Source organism: Panulirus ornatus, chromosome 65 (genome assembly GCF_036320965.1).
Source record: "Panulirus ornatus isolate Po-2019 chromosome 65, ASM3632096v1, whole genome shotgun sequence".
Classification (NCBI taxonomy): Eukaryota; Metazoa; Arthropoda; class Malacostraca; order Decapoda; family Palinuridae; genus Panulirus; species Panulirus ornatus.
This window is the reverse complement of record NC_092288.1, coordinates 9,694,011-9,721,422: the sequence shown is the minus strand read 5'-3', so window position 1 is coordinate 9,721,422 and position 27,412 is coordinate 9,694,011. Positions and strand designations below refer to the sequence as shown.

The 27,412-nt window shown below is 37.3% G+C and overlaps 2 protein-coding genes across 7 annotated transcripts in view; one reads left to right on the top strand and one right to left on the bottom strand.

Annotated features, from left to right (window-relative positions):
- Nucleotides 1-2,238: 2,238 nt before the first annotated feature.
- The window catches only part of LOC139746484 (uncharacterized), a 313,137-nt gene continuing 287,963 nt past the window's right edge, over nt 2,239-27,412 (top strand). Inside the window, exon 1 of the mRNA XM_071657756.1 lies at nt 2,239-2,925. The gene's annotated coding sequence lies outside the window, so the exon portion shown is untranslated. The remainder of the gene's footprint in view (nt 2,926-27,412) is intronic.
- The window catches only part of LOC139746654 (cytochrome P450 3A24-like), a 47,406-nt gene continuing 26,609 nt past the window's right edge, over nt 6,616-27,412 (bottom strand). For 4 of the 6 annotated variants that reach the window (XM_071658088.1, XM_071658092.1, XM_071658089.1 and 1 more), the window contains exons 9-11: nt 24,545-24,675; nt 20,811-20,953; nt 6,616-7,682 (exon numbers count right to left, since the gene is read on the bottom strand). In XM_071658088.1, the coding sequence (XP_071514189.1) occupies nt 7,617-7,682; nt 20,811-20,953; nt 24,545-24,675 (340 nt within the window). In that variant the 3' untranslated portion in view covers nt 6,616-7,616. Of the gene's footprint in view, nt 7,683-20,310; nt 20,954-24,544; nt 24,676-27,412 lie in introns of those variants that run through there. The other 2 variants (XM_071658091.1, XM_071658093.1) reach the window with 1 other exon arrangement.

The following is a 27,412-nucleotide window of genomic DNA, read 5'->3' as shown; positions in this document are numbered from 1 at the left end:
TCTTTTATTATAGATTCTACCTGGATTTTACTTGTGAATTACAATGAAGAAATATGGTAAAAGCTTTAAACAAGCTATAATGCACAACATATACGTGATAGGATTGGTTATGAAATCTTTATGAATCTGATGAATTTTTTGGTCATAAATTACACAGATGAGTGTATGTACTGTGCCTATGGATGATCACACATTTACAGTGTAATTAATGGAAGGGATTTATACTTTTGTGAGACTCTATATCATGATCTTTCTTTTCTGTCTTTACCTAACTTGTGCAGAATTGTTAACAAGATTTATTTTTCTACAGTACCTGTAAGATTATTTTGTCTTGCAAAATTGCTTACTTCTCTGAAATAATGAACCCACAAAATCCAGTCCACCAATAATCTAAAATCATAGTTATCTAAGATTTCTAAAAGTACTAGTTTCTAGCAATATTGTAGTTATATGTGAAAGTTTTATCTTTATTTATTTTTATTATACTTTGTCGCTGTCTCCCGCGTTTGCGAGGTAGCGCAAGGAAACAGACGAAAGAAATGGCCCAACCCCCCCCATACACATGTATATACATACGTCCACACACGCAAATATACATACCTACACAGCTTTCCATGGTTTACCCCAGACGCTTCACATGCCTTGATTTAATCCACTGACAGCACGTCAACCCCGGTATACCACATCGCTCCAATTCACTCTATTCCTTGCCCTCCTTTCACCCTCCTGCATGTTCAGGCCTCGATCACACAAAATCTTTTTCACTCCATCTTTCCACCTCCAATTTGGTCTCCCTCTTCTCCTCGTTCCCTCCACCTCCGACACATATATCCTCTTGGTCAATCTTTCCTCACTCATTCTCTCCATGTGCCCAAACCACTTCAAAACACCCTCTTCTGCTCTCTCAACCACGCTCTTTTTATTTCCACACATCTCTCATACCCTTACGTTACTCACTCGATCAAACCACCTCACACCACACATTGTCCTCAAACATCTCAAGTTTTATCTGTTCACATAAAATTTTCCATCAATTCTCTCATTTTCTGATGGGTCACCTTATATACACAACCTGAAGCCAACCTGTTCCTGAGTGGTGTGGGCTACTAATGGTGTGATAAGTCAGCTATGTTCAAACTTTTCTAGCTGTGTTTAACGAGAATTTTCAAAGAACTCGTTTCATCTCGCCAGTGTTGGGGTTAGCATCTTCCACTGTGAAGGCAGTTTTTGTCGTATAGCCTCTTGTATATCTTGACATCATTCTCCATTACTCAACCCTATGAATCCCATAATCTAATTAGTTGCTCTTTAACCAATTTATTTACCCATGTCGTGAATTATACTCGTTTTAAAGTTTCTCTTCTATGTGTTACTCTTTCCTTGCTGCTTTATATCTTTCAGATGCTGGCTGGCTGATATGCACGTTATATGTACACTGTGGTGTTGCTGGACTCAACTTGTATGTAAATGTAGTAGGTGAAAAGTTACCATTTGTCAGGCCCTATCATCGCCACTGGACGTACATAGTTTCCCTGCACTGGTTTGATACATAGTCTGGGAGGTAGAGTAGGAGCCCACGGAAGAGATCTTGGTGTTGTATACTCGTTAACTCCTCAGTTATATCCTTAAAAAAAATCGACATCTTTTATTCAACAAAGCCCCTTTTTCACCCTAACTATATTCACCTAGAGGTAAACATTCTAAATTTCATTGATATGTAACAGAACCTTTGATAAGGAGGTTAATACACCAGGGCAATGGAATTCCACTTTTCAATCTATTATATCAAAGAAAATGTAGCGGTGTCGTTTCCTTGATTATATGTTGGTTTTTCCTCTTTGTGTCCACGTTAGACCTTTAACTGTACAATTCCTCAGATTTAACTGAGTGAAAGTATTTGGCAGAAGAGATCGCAGCTCTGCGCCGATACATTTGCCGTCGTAGCGCAAAAATATACCTACGGTTGATACCACGTGCACTAGTTTGCGTCCGCCGGGGTTCATATATTAATGAAAATCCATTAGCCAGGTGATTTCATTTCGGTAGCATTATACTTTATTGATATATATGGCACAAAGTTACCTTTGTAATTACAACTAATTGGATTATTCACTTTCCAACATGACAAAATGAAAGCGGATTCGATTGTCAAACTGCTTGTTATGACCCTTTGTTATCCTAGTCTAACCGCCTGGAGACTGTGCAACAAACACTTATCAGTTCTGCCCGGGCCGTGCTATGGGTAAGACCATCTAGTCGTACATTGTGAGTGTGGTAGCGATGGTGCAGTCGTGAGTCAAAGCCATGACATTTATTAATATTGTTATTGTTACTGAATGGGATTTCCAAAAAAAGTGCAGTTGTGCTTCTCTCCCGAGGATCAGTTCGTTCTAACTTCAGTGGGTTGTTCTAGGACAGAATTGTGCATGTGATTCTCGGCGAACTTCAGTGATATTAAAATAAGAAAGATATTTCCAGTGAGGCAAAGACATTTCTGTCAGGAAAATCAAGTGATTACCTTTGTGTAAACTTAAGTGACTGGTTTTTGTGTAATATCCACTCGGTTGAGGGTCACTGATTAGTGAACAAAAGAGTAGAAATATTTGTCTATCATCGTGATGTGACCGATGCTCAGTGCATGATGACAGTTAGTTAAAAGTTGCTGTGAAACGTTGATAAGAGTAGAAATATTTGTCTATCATCGTGATGTGACCGATGCTCAGTGCATGATGACAGTTAAAAGTTGCTGTGAAACGTTGATATATTGTGACTGTAAATGACTTAAGTACAGTACAGACTTTAAGAATAATACATAAAACCTGAATATCGGTGTGATTATTTTGAGGGTTTTCAACGGAATAATTTCCTAAATCAAGTGATATCTGACTGATTGCTTTCTGACCATCCTCTGCCAGCCGGCGGAAGGTAAGTAACACTATTATTCTTTATCAACTTGTTAACCAAAATGTTTCAAGTTATTAGGGATATTATGTCGTATTTCTTGGCCATGATTTATTTGAATGTATATGATATGTCGAGTGTTGTTTTGCCATGGTTTCATCTGTGATCAGCTGAAATGTCGAGTGCTGTTTGACAATGATGTTTCAGCTGATTACAGGTGATAAGGGCGTTTGGCCATGTTTCAACTGATTATACACGCGAGACACTGATATGCCCTTTGTTGTTTGTGGGTGATATGTCGAATGTTTGTTGGTAGTCATGGTTCAACTGATTACAGATCATTTTTGGACAGAATACTTAAAGATGTTACGTAAAGGCTTGTTGGCCAGGACAAGGCTTTTCTTGCGTAGGGGAAAATGAACACTTGACCCAGCAGGCACCCGGCGACGTAATTATACTACGCGACCATTAGTGTGGCTGAGTAATGATAAGTTAGATACACTAAAGTGAAAATATATTCCTTAAAGATGGTTGACAAAATAAAAAAAATGGGAATAGTTCGAACACTAACAACGTGTCGGTAATGTAGTACCATAATCAATTACAGAAGTCGGATACAGCATTATCATTCATTTTATATATCGATGATAATGGCTTTTATTAGTCAAGTCTCATTAAATACTCCCACAGAAATAACTTTCAAATATGAGTGATTTTTTTGTACTAGTGTGGAAAGTAAAATTAGACGGGGCGGGATTTTACTATTTTTTATATAATATTTTCCAATGAATGTGTAATTCATCATATTCAAGGCATATTCTATAAACTGGCGAAACAGCTTACGTAAGATTTCGTGTGAATCATACACCGCTGTGGTGCAATTCAATTGTTATTCCTCTTCTCTCATTAATGTCGAGCCTGAAAAAGAGTACATTCAATCGAAGGTACTTATATAGTGAGTACTTGATTACGTATTTGAGAACGTTGTTTCAATGATTAGAGGTCTGATGAGTCCTTTTTGATTTTTTTCACGAGATGTACATGAAAACGCGGTTTATATATATATATATATATATATATATATATATATATATATATATATATATATATATGAGATTGAAAATAATTATCTTGACATTTCGAGAATTCTTTTCGTCAGGGCCACAGTAAAACAGCAAATGAGCAAACTGGTTAAGCAATTGACTACTGCAACCCTCATGTAATGATAAAAAAAAAAAACATTGCTTATTCATGAGGGGGATAACTTCACACACGCTCAAGAATACAGGCTTAATGCCAAAGACAGGAATTTGCAAGCAGTATCATGTGCACAAATGGTGGGGTCTCCCCTTGATATGTATACAGGGCCTTCAGAATTCTCAGCTGTAAGCATGTGATATTACTGGATAGAATTCGAAATCCGCCTCGTAAATCGCGTGGTTCTAAGCATGCCCATTTTCCCGTACAGCAAAGTAAGACTTGGTAATGAGGACGTTTGGTGCTATATGGACGCACCCCCATGAATTCAGATAGGTACCCAGAGATGCATGGTCGTCTTGCCAATGTACTTAGGGTTACTTCACGAATATTATGTACAATTGACGATTGTGGGTAGTAGAGGTCATATCCTTGAACTTAAATCAGAAAGTATCATCGTACACGAAATATGAGGGTAGAATTCGTGCATCAAATGATACTTTTTCTCGAGTCGGATCTCTGCAGGGTAACATTGTCGAGAAGAACCCTATTAATTTCCACGTTGGAATCGCTAATCATTACTGTATACCGAGTGCTTGAATATCCGGGGTTGATTATATCGAGGGTAATGTTCATTATTGCTCTGCATCAAAGGTTATGTTAGGGACTTAGATAGGTTTGGATAGATAAGGAGCCCTGTATGCGTAATGGTTATCCAGCTATGTTAAAGAACAAGCAACTTCCTTTAATATAAGATGCGCTCTCCATGTAACTGCTCGGTTGCTTATTCTAGGGGACATGGGAATAGGTCTACTAAATCCCGTAGCTCTCTCAGTTAAGGCCACCAGCAAACATTGCATCTCTTAATTCTAAACCCATGATCTGAAAGAGGGGGAATGTTGTTCTAAGTGTTGATGAAAGCGGAAATTAAAGGGAGCTTTGAATAGTTTGGTGATGACAGTGGTGAGAGCAGTTGGGTGATAGAAGGATTGGAGCACTGATGATAATGGTTGGAAGACCCTAATGGGGCAGAAATAATGCAACTGGAGAGAGGGTTCAGGGATAGATGAAAAGCTAGAGCATGTTGCAAGAGTGGTCATGATGACCAGGAACTGGTGCTGGATGTTTAGTACTTATACTGGACCATTAAGAAGGAAAAAAGGAGAAAGATGTACATTGGTATCCCTTACATAGATTTCAGCATGTGGATGTGCAGAGAACTATGTTTAATTGCAATCAGTCAAACAATTAATGAGATGTACAAAGGCGAGGAGTTGGGGAAAATATTTGAAACAAATAAAACTAAGATGTAAAATGGAGAGATTACATGCCATATACTGGAGTTAGGAGACTAAATCCACAAGGCAAGTAAAAGGTGGTTTTGGCCAGCAATAAGAATAAATACCTGTTATTTCCAGCTATAGGTATTAGATTTAAAACCACTTCAGTAGCATAAACATATCCTCTTTATCTTGCACACCCCTACATAATGAGCATCAAAAATATGCTTGCAAAAATTAGGGGGGTTATACAGATGGTAAAATAATTTCTTTTGAGAGCAACTGCTCCATGTCTACAGGGGTGTAATTTGCTTCAGCAACAAGTAGTGCTTGAAATCAGGGATGGCTCCACTTCCTTCTGTCTCTTAAGTAGAGTGATATCAAAACCCTTTTACTTGTTAACTTCTGCTATTGCCTCTCTTCAGTCAACCTTTTAAGTAGTTTCACTATGCTACCCTCTTTCTGTTCTATAGGTACTGTACAGGTACTTGTTCTGGATTGTTAAGGAAGGATAAAGAAAGGCCCCTAACTCAACTAGAATCATCCTGGGTAGAGCCTAAACAATCCTTGTTTAGTTGGATTATTTCTATAAACAGATGTTAGGTATGTTGGAGCTCATCAGAAACATGTTATGTTGAAGCTTATCAGAAACATGTTAGAGGGTGCATATCATAAACAGATGCAGATTTTAGTTATGTTGGAGTTTATCAGATGATAGTTATGTTGGAGCTGATTAGAGCATTTTAACCGTAATTTCAAATTATTATTAAGAAAGCATGACCCAGTCCCCTCAAAGTAGGTGAAATGCATCACACCACAAATAGATGTGCAGCCCATTTTCATCAAAGTTTCATGCATTAGCACACTTGAAAATATTTATATCTTTATACTCTACAGCAGTGAAAAAGGTGAAATTTTAAAATGCAAGATTATGTTACAATTTATAGAAACATTATTGATGCTGCAAATTTATGTGGAAGATGTTGGAACTTCCCAGAATTTTAAGATTTACCTCAGTTTAGTAATTTCTTGACATATCCTGGAATATCAAATGACATTACATTTCCATTTGCAATCTTGTGAAAAATCTTGAATTTTAAAATTACCTCTAGCATTTTGCAAAGCTGAATGATGCAGGAGATACAGTAATCCACCATACACTAGATTTCCCAACTTAATGATGAAAATTTGAATTATTGATTTTTTCCAAACACTCTTACTGGTATTAGAGAATCTGTTGGTTACATGCACTTTATTTTAAGCAGTTTTAAATGACAGAGAAGTGTAACAAGTACAGTATTCACTACAAATCTGAAGTGACTGATGAACCGTGATAAAACTTCAAATCAGATGTTGTACATGGAAATCATATCAGGTACTAGTACTGAGACATGTTGAAAATGCTCATACTCACAAGGATTTTTGCATAATTTTCCTTTGTAAAAAAGGCAATCAGAAGCCTGCACTGGCTACATAATGAGATAAAATAATCTCATAGTGGTCAGCTCAGTGTCTCACATGTTCTACTCTAGCTACTTTGTAATTACTGCTTTGTCCTCTGAAATTATGTACTTGTGACTAAATATCATGCTCATAACAATCATAAGATTAAAAGTGGTATATTTAACGACGATATTATTGCATAGAGTTAACAATCTTTGGAACTCTGTCCCATTGCATAGTTTATTACATTATGCATGATGAATATGGGTGGAAAGGCATTTTTACTCATTCATATATATAACAACTATGTATAAGGTAACACCTGTACTTACCTAATCTACATTACGTGCACAATTGTGAAACAACGAATCAGTAGACACATCTAATTACTACAAAATTTCATATTTACATCATGATGAAAACTACATTCTCACCACATTTATATGTCATTAATATTAACATACTGTACTTCAACAATGTAAAAAGATTCTTTCTTCATTAGTAAATATGACAGTGCCAAACATTTACATTCATTCTGCATGGTATAAAAGATTTATTTTGTCATAGAATCCTTATTCCAATCGTTAACACACAATTTACAGTAATCCTTTAATAGGAAAAACTTCCCTTTGTAATAGGTGGACAATGTACAATCTACAAAGGTTTAAACTTATTATCCTAAGGAAAAGTCAGCACATTTTTTTTTCAGATGAGTCAGATTACTTATTGTTCACTTTCCCCTTAGTCATCTTACCTCTAACATCATATTCAATAAGTTGGGTTAACATGAAGCCACTAACCAAGCCACTCAGTGCCCTGAAGTAACCAGTAACTAACCCTCTTCAGTTGTAGTTCCCCTTGCTGCAAATAACAGAAAAGTTTTTTGGACATACAATGAGACAGAAAACTTATGCTAGGAGTGGTTATCTTAGGTACTATTTCTTTACACTGCATATTGTATAAGTACAAAAAATCTCTCAAGATGGAAAAAATATTCTATACTTGATAAAGGATCACAGAAACTCGCATCCTAATTACATGGCAGGCCATGCTAAATAAAGGAAGCTGCCACTAACTCGTCCAGCTTACTGGCATTTTAGACATCAAATTTTCAAAATTATTCATAAGGCTGATTTATGGATACTACAGAATTTTCTAGATATTGATTTATGTATCAAAATCAACAGCATTTTTACTTCATATATAAGGTTTCCCTTTGAATATGTGAGCTGTGTATTCAGAGTTTATAAGTAGTACATTTGTTGAATAAATCCTACATTCTGCAAAATTAGGGCACATTCCTGTACTGCATTTACTCTTGTCTGTTACCATAAATTTTGGATTAATGGAGGGATACATCAACAGGTATTTACCATAGCAGATCTTACTAACCTAACATTTGATAAGTAAATGTTTTCTCTTGAAGGCTTTTATGGCTAATGGTTAACAGAGATAGTAGTAAAATTCATGAAGAGGATTATGATAAAATTTTTTGAAAATATGAAAGCAGACTCAGATCTGTTGCATGTCCAGAGAACACTCTTATTCAGAAAAACTGATTACAAAAATTTCCCTTGACTAACAGAGAATATTTTTTTCTGCATCTACCAACAAATTAGCAACTCAATTTTTGTGCACAAGATTGGAATGTTAAGCTCCATACCTCCATTCCTAAAACTATGATGCAATACTTGAGCCATAGCTATATGTATTTACTGATATGTCCAACAACTTTATATTCACATTTGATATCTACAGTGGCAAGTATTGGCATAAGACATCTGTTACCTCCACTTTAGAGGCTGGGATTAGGGACTTGCTTGCCTTTGATGATAAGATGTTGCCACTGGTCCCACACAATCCCAATGAATACCACAGGCTGAAGGTCAGTAAACATCTGATAATCCAAAGGATTTGAAGCTCCTTGTTTAAACCAGTGTAAAGCTATTTCTGAATCATGTTGACAAAGAAAGTCTGTTCTGAACAGCATTACTCTTTTTCATGCATATACATAATGTTCTTTTCATAAATAGAATTCGTGATCTTTACCATAAGATAAAAAAGCCATGTGATGCTCTTAAACATGACTGGAGCTCCAGAAATATGTGTCTCTTATACAGCCTGCAACTCTTATGCCTGTAAACCTTGCAATGACTGCATCATCTATGTAGCCTGTGTGGGACTCAGAAATCAACAGATACTGAAGCCAAGATCTTTTGGAGTTTTATCTTTTAACAAATAAGGCACAAAAATCACAGTATCTAGATCCAGGCAAAACATCATGCATCACAGTGTTTAGCTCCATAAATGCTGAAGCAAACACTACTGTAGGACTCTAGTAAACATATGCTTAACAGCTGATATGTAGACTTCAGCAAACGTTTTTAATTGCAGCACAGGGTGAGCTTCTGCTTGGGGGTTAACTACTACTATGTCAATGGGATGAGTATTCTTAATAGTGGATTCAAATCACCTAAGCTCATGACATGCATTTTCAATGGATGATCATTTAAGGTGACCAATCTGTTTGGTGGTTGAGTTTCTATCTGCTTGGTGCCAACTGCCTTTCTCTCCTGAAAGACATAGGCCTGCCTCTTTGGGGTTCTTTAACTAGTACAAAGACAAGTGAATGCTAACTGTCCACATATGGAGCAGTCTGCCATTTGTTGGTGAGGTCAAGAAAATGGCAATTGCAGACTCGTTGTATGCATACACGAGAATGTCCTAAATGTCCTCAACTGTCCCAAAGTAGCTCTGGATACATGGATGTTTGCTCCTAAAAGCTTAGCCAGACACCTTTTCTCACAGATACTCCAATGGTTAAATCTAATCACTAAACAAATGCAGCTATGTTGAATACTGATTTAACATGCCTCATCAAGCAAGGGCAAGCCTCTACTCTGTTCTGAAAAAACTCCTAAATTCAAGAGTTATGTGATATGCTTTTATCTGATTCTTCATTCAAACACAACTAAACATATGCAACCCCTACATCAATATTTAAGTTGAGGTAATGCAGTGGCAGTATAGTAACAAATGAGTTAGTAGGTGCTGCTTCTGTGGAAAGAAAAAGAAGCTTGAAATTGGGAAAGTTAAGTTTCAGCACCTTGAGAGTATATTCCCATTTTACTGGAGTAGCTAAGTCTCACTCTGCCTTCTCGTGGTGACCTTGTTATTACACCCCTTAGGGGTGGAACTGAAGGAGGAGGTGTTGGCCAATTACATGAGGGCAATACTTTTGATTTGGACAAACACCTGAGGTGTGGTCACTATTTTTGACAATTTTGGAGCCCCGCTACCTTTGGGAACACTGTGCTGGACTTGTCCTCTGCCAGTGACCTCTCAAGGGTGAGGCACAGAAGGCTAAGAAGCAGCACTGGAGTCTATCATTTATGCCGTGGGTTAAAAGAGACGAGCGATTGAGGGTGATGGTGCTGAATGTGAATGGGATGACTGGTGAGGTTAAAAGGAGGGAGATTATGGAGAGGTTTAAAAGTTATGTGGATGTGCAAGGACTTTGGGAAACCCATACCCTTGGGTAGGGTGTATAGAGTGAAAATGGAAATGATGAAAGCAAGTTATGGGAGGGCATGGAAGGAAGTATGGTATGGATGGGAATGAGTGACAATTATCAGGGAAGAGGAAAAGAAAGATTTGCAATTCTGTTATAAAGAGCATGGGAGGGTGTTACATAGCATGGATGTAATAAATCAAGAATAGTGTGGGTGAAAGGAAAGATTTAGATTGTGAAGTATGCATGGATGTGCCTGTGAATATGAAGACTGTATGAGGTAAGGATGAAATGAAGCTTTTCTGGAGAAATCTGGAAGAATGTGTGAATGGTTTTGAGAATGACAGTTATGTGATTGTATTAGGTGATATGAATTTGAAAGTGGGATGCGATGAAATTGGTGAATGGTTGGCTGTGAAATGAGTTATTTGAGAAGAGCATGTGGGGTGATTAGGTGGAATGAAGAGTAATGAAAGGGTGAATGAGAGATGTGGCATGGCCAGAAATGCAAAGGGAGTGAAATGGTGAGTAGTAGAATGAGTGAAACATAATGCTTTGAGATGGTTTAGACATGTGGAAAGGAGCAAGACTGGGAGTTTACAAGAAGAGTGTAGATGGTATAATTAAAGGGGTTGGTGTGAGTGGAAGACCACTTGTGACATGGGCAAATTACGTGGCGGAATACTGGAGGGAGAGAAACAGTGGAAGAATGCGTGGAATGGTGTATGCGAGGGATGCATGTAAGGACAGGAATAAGTGGAGACTTGCCGTGGCCACCCCTTGATGGTAGTTCCTGGAGGGTCACGGGTCAGAGATATACAAAGATAGATAATGTGACTTGGTGGTCCTGATAGTGACTGCGTACCTAATGTTGATCTGTCTGATTCTTTAAAATTTGATAAATCTGTGGTCAGTTTGATAGGAATGATACTGCAGACAAAGGGTCACAGTGACTGCAAGGTGATGTTATGTTGTAATGAAATACGCTACCTCACAAACGCCGGAGACAGCAAAAAAAAAAAAATTGTTTATGGATGGGGTTGTTAGGGAGGTAAATGCAAGAGTTTTGGAAAGAGGGGCAAGTATGAAGTCTGTTGGGGATGAGAGAGCTTGGGAAGTGAGTCAGTTGTTGTTCGCTGATGATACAGCGCTGGTGGCTGATTCATGTGAGAAACTGCAGAAGCTGGTGACTGAGTTTGGTAAAGTGTGTGAAAGAAGAAAGTTAAGAGTAAATGTGAATAAGAGCAAGGTTATTAGGTACAGTAGGGTTGAGGGTCAATTCAATTGGGAGGTGAGTTTGAATGGAGAAAAACTGGAGGAAGTGAAGTGTTTTAGATATCTGGGAGTGGATCTGGCAGCGGATGGAACCATGGAAGTGGAAGTGGATCATAGGGTGGGGGAGGGGGCGAAAATTCTGGGAGCCTTGAAGAATGTGTGGAAGTCGAGAACATTATCTCGGAAAGCAAAAATGGGTATGTTTGAAGGAATAGTGGTTCCAACAATGTTGTATGGTTGCGAGGCGTGGACTATGGATAGAGTTGTGCGCAGGAGGATGGATGTGCTGGAAATGAGATGTTTGAGGACAATATGTGGTGTGAGGTGGTTTGATCGAGTAAGTAACGTAAGGGTAAGAGAGATGTGTGGAAATAAAAAGAGCGTGGTTGAGAGAGCAGAAGAGGGTGTTTTGAAATGGTTCGGGCACAGGGAGAGAATGAGTGAGGAAAGATTGACCAAGAGAATATATGTGTCGGAGGTGGAGGGAACGAGGAGAAGAGGGAGACCAAATTGGAGGTGGAAAGATGGAGTGAAAAAGATTTTGTGTGATCGGGGCCTGAACATGCAGGAGGGTGAAAGGAGGGCAAGGAATAGAGTGAATTGGAGCGATGTGGTATACCGGAGTTGACGTGCTGTCAGTGGATTGAATCAAGGCATGTGAGGCGTCTGGGGTAAACCATGGAAAGCTGTGTAGGTATGTATATTTGCGTGTGTGGACGTATGTATATACATGTGTATGGGGGGTGGGTTGGGCCATTTCTTTCGTCTGTTTCCTTGCGCTACCTCGCAAATGCGGGAGACAGCGACAAAAAAAATATATATATATATATATATATATATATATATATATATATATATATATATATATATATATATATATATATATATAAGTGTTACTTGGTGAGTAAGGACTATTTTGTACTTCATTAATGAAGATCAGAATTCCAAGTCACCACACTCTCCTGCCTTATCTATATTTATCCATTCAATGCTTTCTGTGAATAACAGAGCCAAACAAACAAACTAATGAAAGCACTTGACAGTAAAAGACTTGTATTAGAGAATTACATAAGCTCTCATACAAAACATTCCTAGCATTAGTTGCAACTTGTAACCAATGACAGTAACGCTATAACAATATTTGTAGCAGTATAACGTACTAGACCAAAAGGGTTTAGATTTTCTTGTACCAAATCTTACTCGTATACAAAACTTGTGCTGTAGAACTTCTCTTCACGCTTGATTTTCAGATATTGTATTTTTTTTTAAATGTACAGATTCAAATAAGCATGAAAATATATAAGATGTTTTATAAAAAAAAATCAACTATGTTTACCTTAGTTTTGCAGATTTCTCTTTTCATGCATGAAAGCTATTGGCCGTCCCAGCAGTTTTGGGGGGCTGAGAAAATATCTTCATCCCTAGTGATGGGTCTTTCTTTGAAATCATATGTAAAGCAGTCCAATCAGTGGTGTTCCACATATGGTCTACTGTCTTTGCAATATTGTTAAGACTGCTATTTTTCATTTCTTTACTTTTCATAGGTTCCTCACGCTTTAACTTTTTCCATACTGCTTCTTTTTCAATTTTTTATAACTGATGAGTCAATGTTTATTCTTTTCACTTATACTTATTCTGTAAAGCAGATGTTGAGTGCTTAAGGAGGTTTCACCAGGGCACTTTTTCAAGTGAATTTTATCCCAGGAACTCGTTTCTGGTGTACTGGAGGAAGGTTCAGCATATTTTTGTGGTCAGAAACCAAAGTCCTCTTTTCATTGGAGGGAAGTTCAGCATGTTTTTGTGGTCAGAAACCAAAGTCCTCTTTTCATGTCTTTTTTTCCCCCCTGTCCTAGCATATTCCATTAAGTCAAAAGAGCATTAGGGTTATTCTAAATGATATTATTTTAATGATGAACTTTAACATTACCGACATGCAAGAGATTCATACTTTTATATTAAAATTCAAAATAGGTTGCATATCAGTAATTGACATGAATGGTACAGACTGTATTTTTTTTACATTCTGATGGCTCAAGGTCATGAATTGTGCTTCATTGTATCTTTGCATATCAAGATGCTCAAAAATTATCAATAATCTAGCGACTCACATCCACATATGCTTTTTATCCCTCTTTCATTTGATTAAGCATAAAATACCATATATAACAAGTGCTTCCTCCATATCCATACTCTTTGTTTCATATTACTGATGCAGCAAACTGACAGCTTAATACTTCTACCAGTGTAACTTGGGTCATCACTGTTCAGCCGATAATGAGTCACCTGAAACTTTTATAGAGAAAATTCTGTGGAAGAAGTTGTTCTAACAGTTTGTAGAGTTCTGCAGGAAATGTGTCAAACATCACAGTTAGGGTTTTGAAGCTCAAAAACCTAAAGATAATGTATGCACAAATGCCTTAAATGTGAAGGAATATGACATAGCATAGAGAAGGATATAAAAAGAAAAGAATAAGGGTTCATCATTGAGTATGCACGAAAGGGGAAAGATGAGTAAAATAACAACGATGAAAAACTGACCAAGTCAGTCATCTTACGGTAAATCCCTGAAATATGACAATTCCTCTTACCAGGAATTGGTTTTGTGGAATCTGTAGAGCACTAGAATCTTATGATTGTTCAGCACTTCTTAGCATGGAGACAACATCTAAAAACTTAAAACTATTTATAGAGAGTCATTTATTTTTGCTTCTTTCCAAAGATATGTAAAATCTTAAAATGATTTATTTAGAATTATAGATTTTGGCTTTATTAAAAATCTCTCAGTCTCTCTCTCTATTAATATTATTGTTTGAAATTTCAACAGTACCTCTCGCTTGGAAAGATGTCAACCAACAAAAGTCAGAAACAGCCAAACAAGAAATAGCCGTCAGCTTAGAAATGAGTTAAAAGACATTAGCTTTCAACCCACAAAAAAGAAAAACAGATAAATGGTATGATCTACAGAGTAGCCACTTCTTTATTCATCAGCCATTCGTGCTGACTTCCCAGTTTGACATGCTGTAAATTGAATTTTCTTTATGAAAATATTCAAAATCATAATTTCTGTTACAATTGGGATAAAGTGACAAAATATGAGAGATTTATATTCATATTTAAACACCATGCAGAAAAAGTAAATCTTTAACTAGGGATTGGTTACATTTCATTATAAAGTATGTTTCATTTTCTCTTAGTAAAATTATGTAAATTATCAATATAGGTAATTTACATACACACACACACACACACACACACACACAAACACACATTAAGAGTTAGGGCAACACAAGTGTAAAACTCTCTCCCTCTAATACACATATGATAAACACATGTTGATATCTATCAATATTAATCATTTCGTATTATACATGATCACCGTTTCCCACGTCAGTGAGGTAATGCCAGGAAATAGACGAATGGCCCATCCACTCTTATGCATATATATATATATATATATATATATATATATATATATATATATATAGATATAGATAGATACACGTAAACCGCCCATACACGCTTGTATACATACATATACCCAAATATATATGTATATACACATGTACATATTCATACTTGCTTGCTTTCATCTATTCATGAGGCTACTCCACCCCGCAAGAAACAACATTGCTACCCCCTGCTTCTGTGAGGTAGCACCAGGAAAATGTACAATAAAGGCCACATTCGTTCACGCTTAGTCTCTAGTCATGTGCCATGCACTGAAACCACAGCTCCCTATCCACATCCAGGCCCCACAGACCTTTCCATGGTTTACCCAAGACATTTCACATGCCCTGGTTCAGTCCAGTGACAGCACATTGATCCAGTTATACCACGTTGTTCCAATTCACTCTCTTCCTTGCACACTTCTCACCCTCCTGTATGTTCAGTCCCTGATCACTCAAGATCTTGTTCACTCCATCTTTCCTCCTCCAATTTGGTCTCCTGCTTCTCCTTGCTACTTCCACCTCTGACACATATATCCTTTTTGTCAACCTTTCCTCACTCATTCTCTCCATATGTCCCAACCATTTCAACACACCCTCATCTGCTCTCTCAACCATACTCTTTTTATTTCCACACATCTCTCTTACCGTTTCATTACTTACTCGATAAAACCACCTCACACCACATATTGTCCTCAAACATTTCATTTCCAACAATCCATATATATTTTCCAAAAGAAGGAAAAGAGACAGAGGCCAAGTGAGGATATCCCCTCAAAGGCTCAGACCTCTGTTCTTAACGCTACCTTGCTAACATGGGAAATGGCGAATATGTATGGGGATAGGGGAGAAAGAATACTTCCCACGTATTCCCTGCGTGTCGTAGAAGGCGACTAAAAGGGAAGGGAGCGGGGGGCTGGAAATCCTCCCCTCTCGTTTTTTTTTTTAATTTTCCAAAAGAAGGAACAGAGAAGGGGGCCAGGTGAAGATATTCCCTCAAAGGCCCAGTCCTCTGTTCTTAACGCTACCTCGCTATCGCGGGAAATGGCGAATAGTATGAAAAAAAAAAAAAAAAAAAAAAATATATATATATATATATCCTTCCTTCACACTATTCGCCATTTCCCGCGTTAGCAAGGTAGCGTTAAGAACAGAGGACTGGGCCTCTGAGGGAATATCCTCACCTGGCCTCGTTCTCTGTTCCTTCTTTTGGAAAATTAAAAAAAAAAAAAAAAAAAAAAAAAATGTGTACATTGAGATGTATAGGTATGTATATTTGCGTGTGTGGACGTGTATGTATATACATGTGTATGTGGGTGGGTTGGGCCATTCTTTCGTCTGTTTTCTTGCGCTACCTCGCTAACGCGGGAGACAGCGACAAAGCAAAATAATAATAATAAATATATATATATATATATATATATATATATATATATATATATATATATATATATATATACATATCTGGGGATAGGGGATGAATGAAGAATACTTCCCACATATTCCCTGTGTGTCGTAGAAGGCGACTAAAAGGGGAGGGAGCGGGAGGCTGGAAATCCTCCCCTCTCGTTTTTTTTTTCTTTTTTTTTAATTTTCCAAAAGAAGGAACAGAGGGGGTGCCAGGTGAGGATATTCCACAAAGGCCCAGTCCTCTGTTCTTAATGCTACCTCGCTAATGCGGGAAATGGCGGATAGTTTAAAAGAAAGAAAGAAAATATATATATATATTAGCCCTGGGGATAGGGGAGAAAGAATACTTCCCACATATTCCCTGCATGTTATAGAAGGTGACTAAAAGGGGAGTGGGGGGGCTGCTAATCCTCCCCTCTCATTTTATATATATTTCCCCCGGGGATAGGGGAGAAAGAATACTTCCCACATATTCCCTGCATGTTGTAGAAGGTGACTAAAAGGGGAGGGAGTGGGGGGCTGGTAATTCTCCTGTCTCATTTTAATTTTTCAATTTTTCAAAAAAAGGAACAGAGGAGGGGGCCAAGTGAGGATTTCCTTCAAAGGCTCAGTTCTCTATTCTTAACGCTACCTCGCTGATGCGGGAAATGACAAATAATATAAAAATATAAAATATATATATATATATATATATATATTCCCTGGGGATAGGGGAGAAAGAATACTTCCCACGTATTCCCTGCGTGTCGTAGAAGGCAACTAAAAGGGGAGGGAGCGGGGGGTGGGGGGGGGTTTGGAAATCCTCCCCTCTCGTTTTTTTTTAATTTTCCAAAAGAAGGAACAGAGAATTGGGCCAGGTGAGGGTATTCCCTCAAAGGCCCAGTCCTCTGTTCTTAACGCTACCTCGCTAATGCGGGAAATGGCGAATAGTTTGAAAGAAAGAAAAGATATATATATATATATATATATATATATATATATATATATATATATATATATATATATATATATATATATTTTCATTATTTTACTTAATTGCTGTTTCCCGCGTCAGTGAGGTAGCACAAGGAAACAGATGAAGAATGGCCCAACCATTCATATACACACACATATGTATATTTATACACATAAACACTCATACATGCACATATACATTTCAACATATACATACGCAGATATATACATCTGTACACATGTACGTATTCATACTTGCTGCCTTCATCCATTCCTGTCGCCACCCTACCACACAGAAAATAGCACACACATACACATACATGCATATATACACCTCTCCTATGCAGGAGACCTCACAATCATATTACACCCTGACATCACAATAGCATCCACAAACAATAAGCACTACATAACAAATTTAGAACAATATCTCATCCAGAACAGAAGGTCTGTATCTCCGAAGAAGTCTTTGCTCAATCTCTTAACCCCATCAAGACACAAATCCAGCTAACATTGTCCAGTCACTGAAGGGCTGCTTCCACTAAATGAAACACTGACCATTCCTAGCATCACATATAGCATTCACATGACATCCACTCCCCACATAAAAACTATAAACTTGAGAATAACACACAATTTAAATGCCCTCAGAACACTAACTTGCCCCAAATTTAGATGAGTAAAAGAGTCCCTTAGCATCCTCTACAAACAATACCTACATTCCACCCTAAACTATGCCTTACATGCCTAGTCTTCCATCCTTTCAAAAGCAAATATAACGAACAACACTAAATAGGGCTCTTAGAACATCACTGGCTGTCAAGCAACCAGAAACAAAACCTACACACTGAAACAAACATTCTTCCAATACAATCCCATCTCAACATTCTCAAAACTTAACTCTATGCAGCAGCAATAGACTGCCCCCATCCAAACCACTCCATAACTAGCCATCTACCCCAAACATTGGCTTCAGCAGCAACCTCTTCTCATATGTCTCCCACTACAGAAAATGTAACACTAACAAAACACATATGTACTTAAATGACCCAACAAGTACAAAATAAGCTCCCTCCCAACTCATCCTTAAACTCCATCCCACTAGACATACACCCATACGAAACCACTTTCTCCAGACAAACACGTGTCACACTTTCCAATTTACATTCTGGACATCACCCATCCTTACATTACTACAAACACCATTTCAACATCCCAAGGCTCTTCATACTCATGATGCACCTATCACAATGAACACTTGAACATTTAATGCTCAGTTGCCCTTCAGTCTCCCCACAGAGATACAGACACAACATCATTATCATGTAAGATCTTTGATTCCACCTGGTGGAATGATGCAGGAGTTTCATAAAGACAGAAGGGATTCGTAGAATAGGAAGTATGTAGTTTATAGAACCCTAATATAATACTGAGATACATGAAAAAACAAAGGTATATTCATTTTTCTCAAAGATATAGTGAACACATAAAACCTGTAGTAGTTTCATATTTCATCTATGTGATTAATAGTACAAAAGCACTTATTAGAGAAAAAATTATATGCAGTATGTATGTAGTCAATATGCATGCTGACTCACACATATACACAACGCTAAAAAATTAACGTACAAGGCAATTTAGAAATGTCTGATTTTTAGTAAATGAATTTCATTTCGGCATTTTGTAATATAACTATCTGTATGTGCAAGCACATGACAAAATATTTACAAAATCAAAGTTGATAAAAGTTCATTGTTCATGTGCTTTTAGACTATTGTGTCATGAAGTAAAGCAGATTTTATGCACTCATTACTTGGAAACACTACTCAAGCTTTAGGGTCAAATGCAAAGAAAATACAACCATTCACAATAGAGCACTTAGGGCTCATTTGGTATGGAATGCTTAGAACTGATTAATACTATTTACAGTTGGTCCAAAAATTAACTCCATCTCTTCTAGGATGTCATCCTACTGAATTAAGAAGGGCATGACAATCAAAGTCAACAGAAAATTTTAGGTTAGGATCCTCTACATAACAAAGAATTGTTGTAATTCTTATTTACAAGATATTAGGCAGGTAATAACAAGGAACAATTCTATCTATACCTAATAACTATGTAGGAAGTGTGCCAAAAAGGCCAGTTACATCACTGTGGACAAATAACATGTATGGATGTATCCTTCTGCACATGCTGTTAGTTTGATGTAAAGGCACAAAAAACAAACATAAACAATGAAAAACTGGCATTTTAAGCTCATACTCCAGATTTCATGTGGGCAAAATCTGCACCTTGGAATGGGTAACAAAATATCAATTTTGAGAAGCAAATGTGGCAAAAAATTCATGAAATTAATAATAATATGTACTAACTTTGATAGTTATATTATGTGAATAAAAAGCAAGTATTCTTACTAAACTAATGAAAGGTAAAATATACATTTACTGTTTCAAGGGACATTCTAAATTGCATCGGAAACTTTCTATAATGGTTATCTATATTGTTAATAGTCAATAATTTCAAGTCATATCATGGATATCTATTTTTCCAGGATGCAAAGCCATTTGGATTTGCATCGATGTGCCATAAATTAATGATTTTAAGGATACACCTCTGTAACATCTGTACAAATGATTCAGCTGAGTTGTAAGACACTAGAATCTTAATCTGCATCACAAACAGTATGCTGTTTCATTTTAATTGGCAGTTATGAAAAGCATAATTTTTATGGGCATTAAATGTCCACTGAGGAGACACTGAGAATGAATGGAATAAGTCTTTGATTTTTCTTTGTCACATTCACACTGCCATCCCACCTAGTGGTGTGTCGCACTTTCTCAAATACATTACCTTATCTTCACATTCACAGCATTACATTACTTATAGGTCTTGCTTTTCTTTCATTTTGTATTATGCCTTTTATTGCTTTACTCCTAATCAGGCTATAGTCCTTCATCTATCTGGGATACCCTCTCTCCACATGCCTCCTATTCTCAATGCTGATGTACAAGAATCCTGCTCTACTTGTTTTTGAGCCAATCAGCAACTGCTGTTCTTAGAAATTTCTGTCAAACATTAAAATGCCTGAATGTACGACTCAAATTTATGCTTTTGTAATGCTTTTTGTACATGAGTAATTAAGTATACAAATATATTTGAGTCTCAAATCTTATAAAAAGAAACACCATCACACTGCAAAATGCAATGCACAAATGTTTATTGCCTGCTTGTAAAAGCTGTTAACTTGATGTTAATCTTAAATTCATGAATACTGTACACTATTCAGAAGTGTTATTTGGTGAATAAGGTCTTCAGCCTTTCCTGTTCCAGTTACAGATATTCAAAAGTGAAAGAGAAACAAGGTTAATCTGAAGTTCTCTTGGCTAATCTCACCCAAACTCCATCTTGTGCCTTAAGAAGTCCACTTCGCTGTTCAATGACAATTGGTACCTGAGTCTTTTTGCAGGGTAGAAAAGCAAATTCCTGCAACAAGTACACAGCTGCCACCTTTGCTTCCATCAAAGCAAATCTCATCCCTGGAAAGAATCAAAAATAAAATTTAACTCCCACTTTAGATTCCATCAGAGCAAACCTCAATCTAGAAAAGATTTGAAAAAAAAAAAAAAAGTTTAACAAGTACCAGTAGGCATAAAAAGCTACCCATTTAAGAAATGCCAGGAATCACCATATTGTGTCAGTTTTTACCAAGAGGTTCACATGCGTGCTATTTTCATAGGGTTATCTTGAACTGCCTTCCAATATCGTGAAATTTCTATGGCAATTAGATGTTCCCTTGGTCATTTCTCATTTGTATGCAGTGTAGAGAGTGACTCATGATGCCACTAATTGTGAAAATGGCTGATGCACATTTTCCTCCATCCTTACTCCACCACTTTGGAGATCTTAATATACTTAAGAGATCTTAGTATACTTAAGCATGATACCATGGCCATATAAGGTAGTGTTAGCTCACTTTTTCCATATCCTTTACTTTTATAGTATTTCTGTCATTTTACGAGTGGAAACAGGTAATGTGAAAGCTGTTTTTTGTGCATGTCATAACAAACTTTTCACAATTTCTTCGTTCCATCCACTAATGACATGTATACCCCCAGAGTCATCCTTTCTTCACTTATCCTCTCCATTTGTCCAAACCATTTCAGCACACCATTCTCAGCTCTCTCATACATACTCCTCTAACTACAGCACCCATGTCTTACCTATCATTTCTTTTATAATCAACCCTCCTTACACCACAAAGTGTCCTCAGACATCTAATTTCCTACTCATTTGCCCTATCCTTTATATTTTCATGTATGGCCCATCCCTCATATCCATATGACACTGACAGGACTACTACACAATCAAATGTACCCAATTTGCCATTGAAGACATTGACTTTTCTTTCTACACACTCATTGCACCTAAGACCTTTGCCCCCTCACTGCCTCTATGACTCGCTTCATTTCTCATTGTTCCAGTTGCTATATCCACTCCCAGGTGACTAAAATACCCCATCTCTAAGTTTTCTTTATTCAAACTCACACTACAGTTAACCACTCTCACTTCCCTGCTAGACATAATAACCTAACCTTTACTCATATTTACTCTTGCATTTCTCCTTTCACACACGCTTCCAAACTTGGACATTAGATTCTACATTTTCTCACCTGAATATGCCACCAGCACCGTGTCATCAAAAAACAACTGACTCGCCTCCCAACCCCATTATACTGGATACTTGCTCCTCTTTCCAGGACCCTTGCATTCACCTCCCTCTCCACCCAACCCATAAACAGATTAAAAAGCCGTGGTGACATCACATACCCTGCCACAGACCTATCTTAAACCACTCGCCCTCCTCTTTTCCCACTCACTCACACACATGCTCTACTGCTTCTGATAGCTCTCCTCCCACACCATACATTTATAACACCTTCCATAAAGTACCTGCATCAGCCCTATCATATTGTTCTCCATATCTATAAATGTCACATACAAATCCTTCTGTTTATCTAAGTATTTCTTGCACACATTCTTCAAACGCTTGTTTGACACATCCTTTACCACCCTAAAACCACACTGTCCCTTCCCATTCTGATGCTCTGTGCATGCTACCACCCTTTCAAACATCATTCTTACATACATCTCACTAGGTACACTCAACAAACTAATACCTCTGTAATTCCAATACTCTGCTTTTGACCCTAATGCTTTTAAACAATAGCACTATACATGCATTTAGCCAATCTTCAGGCAGTTTAGCATGATCCATAATTACATGAAAATCCTAAGCAATGAATAATGCAGTCACTCCATTTCATATAATATTCAACTGCAGTACCATCCACCCCAGTTGTCTTGCCACATATTATTTGCCCCTTTTTTAAGCCCCTGCACTTTCGTCTTGACCTCCTGCTTCTTTCTCTTGTACATTTCCCAATCAATTGCATTCCTTCCTTGTATGCACGACCCATACATCTCTCTTTTCTCTTCCATTAGCATTTTTACTTCATTACCCTTTCTTGCCTGCCTACCTCCCATCTTTTGCACGCCACCTACTTCACTCACTCATGCCAGCTAGCACTGCTTTCCTAAATACCTCCCATTCCTTACCCACCCCTAGCTTCATTTACTTTCACCTCTTGCCATTCTATACTTGATCCCTCATGGTATTCCTTCACACCTGTCTCTTTTCTAAAGTCACTTACTTTCACCACCCATTTCTCTCATATAATTTCTTCTTTTCCAAATGTTTCCACAAATCTTCATCTCTGCTTCCACCAGGTAATGCTCAGACATGCCACCAGTTGCCCTCTCAGCACATTCACATTCAGGAGTCTCTGTTTTGCATGCCTATCAATTGGTATGTAATCCAATAATGACCACTGACGATCTTTCCTACTCACCCATGTACACTTACATATGTTCCTCTTTTTAAACCAGGTATTTCCATTCCATTCTTAGCTCACAACTCCACAAGCTGTTCACCATTCATATTCCCCGTATTGGGTACCCCATACCCCTCAATTATACCCTCAACTGCCACATTACTCTTACATTAAAATCATCCATCGCTAATACTACATCTCTTGCATCACAACTCCTGACACTTTCAGCTGCTCCTAAAACATATGCCTCTCATCATCATCCTTCTCATGGCAATGTGCATAAGCACTTATAATCATCCATCTCTCGTAATTCACTTTCAGTTTTCCCACATCAGTCTGGAACTCCCTACCTGACACTCGTTCACATATTCCCTGCTTCTTGTATTATAATTATGACAAATGCTTGGTTTATCAACTTCAGGGTCTGAGAAGAGTGCCATATCATTTGTAACTAAGGGGATTTTCTATGGAACACTTGTGTTACATGGCCCTCACTGTACTCAGGTTTATGCACAAATTCATGTGACAGAGACTGAGATATCAGGCAATGCACTTTTCCAAAACTTTCAGTTCATAAGTCTTCAGTGTAAAGACCTTCATAACACAAAATATTGCCCTCAAAGTTTCCTTAACCACTTTGGTTCAAAACATTTGAATTGCATATGGTGAATGATATGGTAAATTGTATTTTTCGTATATTTTTCTACAAAATTCTCTTTGGTAGGTTCATACCCAATGCACGAATTATTAATCATCTACATATTCATAGAAATATAACAAAGAATTGGTGAAACAAAAGAAAGTCTTCCCAGCACCCAAATGCTCAGTTCAAAATACCCATCTTATGGTGAATGATTTAGTAAACTGTATTTTTCATATCTTTTTTCTACACAGATGTCTTTAGTATGCGTTTAGCTAAGGTATGAATTTATTATCTAAATATTCAGAACAAAAGGAAGTGGGCAAAAGAGATGTAAGTCTTATAATGTTCCAGTCATATATATTTTCTAAACAGTTCTCTTAAGTAGGTTTGTACCTAAAGCAAAGACTAATAATTATTCGGATGCAGAAACTTAGGAGAAAACGGGTGGTAGATGGAAGAGCTGGTAAAGCATTTCTCTGAAAATCAACAATGTAGGAGGCACGATCAGATTCTTCTGGGGACTGTGATGTTCTTACTGTTTCTTACCAGATGTTGCCATGTTTTTCAATAAAGGCACTGATAAACTAACTTACCTATACAATTGCGTGGACCACTTCCAAAGGGCAAGTATGCCATCTGAGCTCGATTAGCTTTATTTTCTTGAGAGAAGCGTTCTGGATCAAATTTTTCTGGATTTGAATAGTGATTTGGGTCTCTGTGTATGCTGAAAGAAGACAAACAGGTGTTATATGGTGCAAATAATCATTGTTATTTCTCTATATGATATGCATATATTACCCAATACATCAGTGAGGCTCGGATAATCTTAATTCATTTTGCATAATCTCAAAGTTGTTACCACACTAGAAACCCAAATGCAACTCAAATCGAAGCATACATTCTTGCATTTCTGTTTTGGTTCTATGTAAAATATTCTCTTATATAGACTAAGGGATAATATTAGGTAAAGGTTTAAGAAATTGTATGGTGGTAGAAAAAGTTCTGGAGATGGGGACACGTGTAAAATTCCTACCTTGTACAAATGATTAATTATATAGAGGCAATTACACACACACAAACATTACAAAGCTGAATCTACAGGCAGGAATAAGGGTACTCTTCTTCACTGGAAAGCAGATGAATAAGGGTACACTTCTTCACTGGAAAGATGACTACTGGTACACTTTTTCACTGGAAAGAGGAATACGGGTACACTTTTTCACTGAAAAGATGGATAAGGATACACTTCTCTGAAAAAAAGATGAATACAGGTACACTTTTTCACTGGAAAGACAAATAAAGGTACATTCTTCACTGGAAAGATGACATTAGTGGAGGGGAGCAAAGGACACAGGTCAAAGGAGCATACTTGAAATGGTGTGGGGCACCAGTGGCACTAGTGATCAATCTTGGGCCCATTGCCTTTCATGGAATGTGTAAAGGATATGTCTGAGGGACTGCACTCTCACCTGAACATTTTTAGAAATGATGCCATGGTCATATAAAGTAAAGAATAATGATGACTGCATCAGTTTACAAGAGGAACTAAAACTGCAAAGTTGGTTTGAGACCTTGGTGAAATTTAATGTGATTACTGTTTGTGTATTATGGGGAAAGAGTGTTACATTCTTGTACCATCTCTTGATTCCTACTTATGTATGCACACACACACAAACAAACAAAAGCCCTAGTCTATGCCAGGTACCATTCTGTTGACCAGTCCATAGGGGAGAATGAATGGTTTAGTGTACTGCAGACCAGCTACCATGACCAGGATTCAAATATACATGGGTTTGATCCCGGGTGGCCCATGCATGCGTGACATACAGTAACACTAATTGCCACACCATGGAGGTCTTGTAAGTGCAAAGTAATGAGGATAGGAAGCAGTTGAAGAGGGATGTACAATTATTATCTTATGGGAAATAAGCTACAGGAATCTATGTGAAAGTGACCAAGGGGTCGACATCATGCCTAACCTGTCATCTGAACTCCACACCAGGAGAATTGTAGTGGAGGCAAACTATTGCTAGAAAATATTAGAACTCCATTTAAGTGTATGGATAAAGAAGTGTTTGATAGACTGTTCACAACTTGCCAAAAAAAAAAAAAAAAAAACGATTGTTCTCAAGTCTGGTTACCACAGCTGAAATACAAAAATCTAAATGCGATAGTCTACAGAAAGATAACTAAAACAGTATCTGATTCAAGGTAGTTCAACTACAATGAGAGGCTGAGGGCTACAGATCTGCCCACCATGGAGGAAAGAAGAGATGATTAACCCAATTTTAGTCTTCTTTTTTTCATACTTGTTTGCTGTGTACCTCATTAGTGAGGTGTTACTGGACTCTGCCTGCTTGGGGTTACACCATGAGTGTAAAGTCACATTCAGCAATGCTGCACTTTAATCAGCTAACAAAACAGAGTATAATATCATCAAAGAATTTGATGATTTAAAGCAGTCCATCCTGTCCCTGCTAATGTGTACAAAATTTTTTGTAATTCTACTTTGGCTCCATCTCAAGAAATTCACTTTGGAGATCTTCCTGTAACCCTATGGAAGTAGGAATTACAAACATTGGAAAAGTAGAATTAAATGTTTTATACACAAGTACAATTGGAATTTGGCTAATGACAAAGAACTAGAGCTCGCAGACTAAAAAGGGGGTATCAAATTAGATTTCTTTGGGAATGAAAAGACAAATCAATGATTTAAATTTACCCCCAATGGATATACAATAACAATCACATCTTATTCCTAAGTGGATATATAGTAGCAAGGAAGGAAAAGGAAGACAGAGAAAGAGAAGGCCAAGCTATACCCTTAAAGAATTGTATTAGGTTTCAGAAAATGCTTGTGGCAACTGATTCATTCCAAAAATACTTTATAAGAAAGGCACAAGTCAGAAGAAACAGAATTAATGTTTTGATAACATATCCTCCAAAATCAGCATGTGAACCAGATCAAATCTTTAAAGAACATGACAGAGGAACAGTCAGGATGATGCAGGAGGCAGCAAGATATGCCATAAAGAAGTGTGATATTAGGTGATTTTAATTTTCCAAAAGAAGGAACAGAGAAGGGGGCCAGGTGAGGATATTCCCTCAATGGCCCAGTCCTGTGTTCTTAACGCTACCTCGCTAACGCGGGAAATGGCGAATAGTTTGAAAAAAAAAAAAAAAAATTGTAAGAATTCTAACATAGAAAACTTGGAGTCTCATGGAATGAGATATTTGTAAAAGCAAAATTTCTCAATGTATCCATGTAAATTTCCAATACCATTACATCAATGAGCACATGACAGCAAGAAATTTTTGTGCATGAACAATCTAAAATATTCATATTTAGTATACAAACATTTTACAGAGTTACAATAGAAAAAGTGCTACCAGATCGTGGACTCCAGACAAGTTATTCTGCTTGGTTCTTACAAGAAATACATTTAAAGTTCTTTGATGGT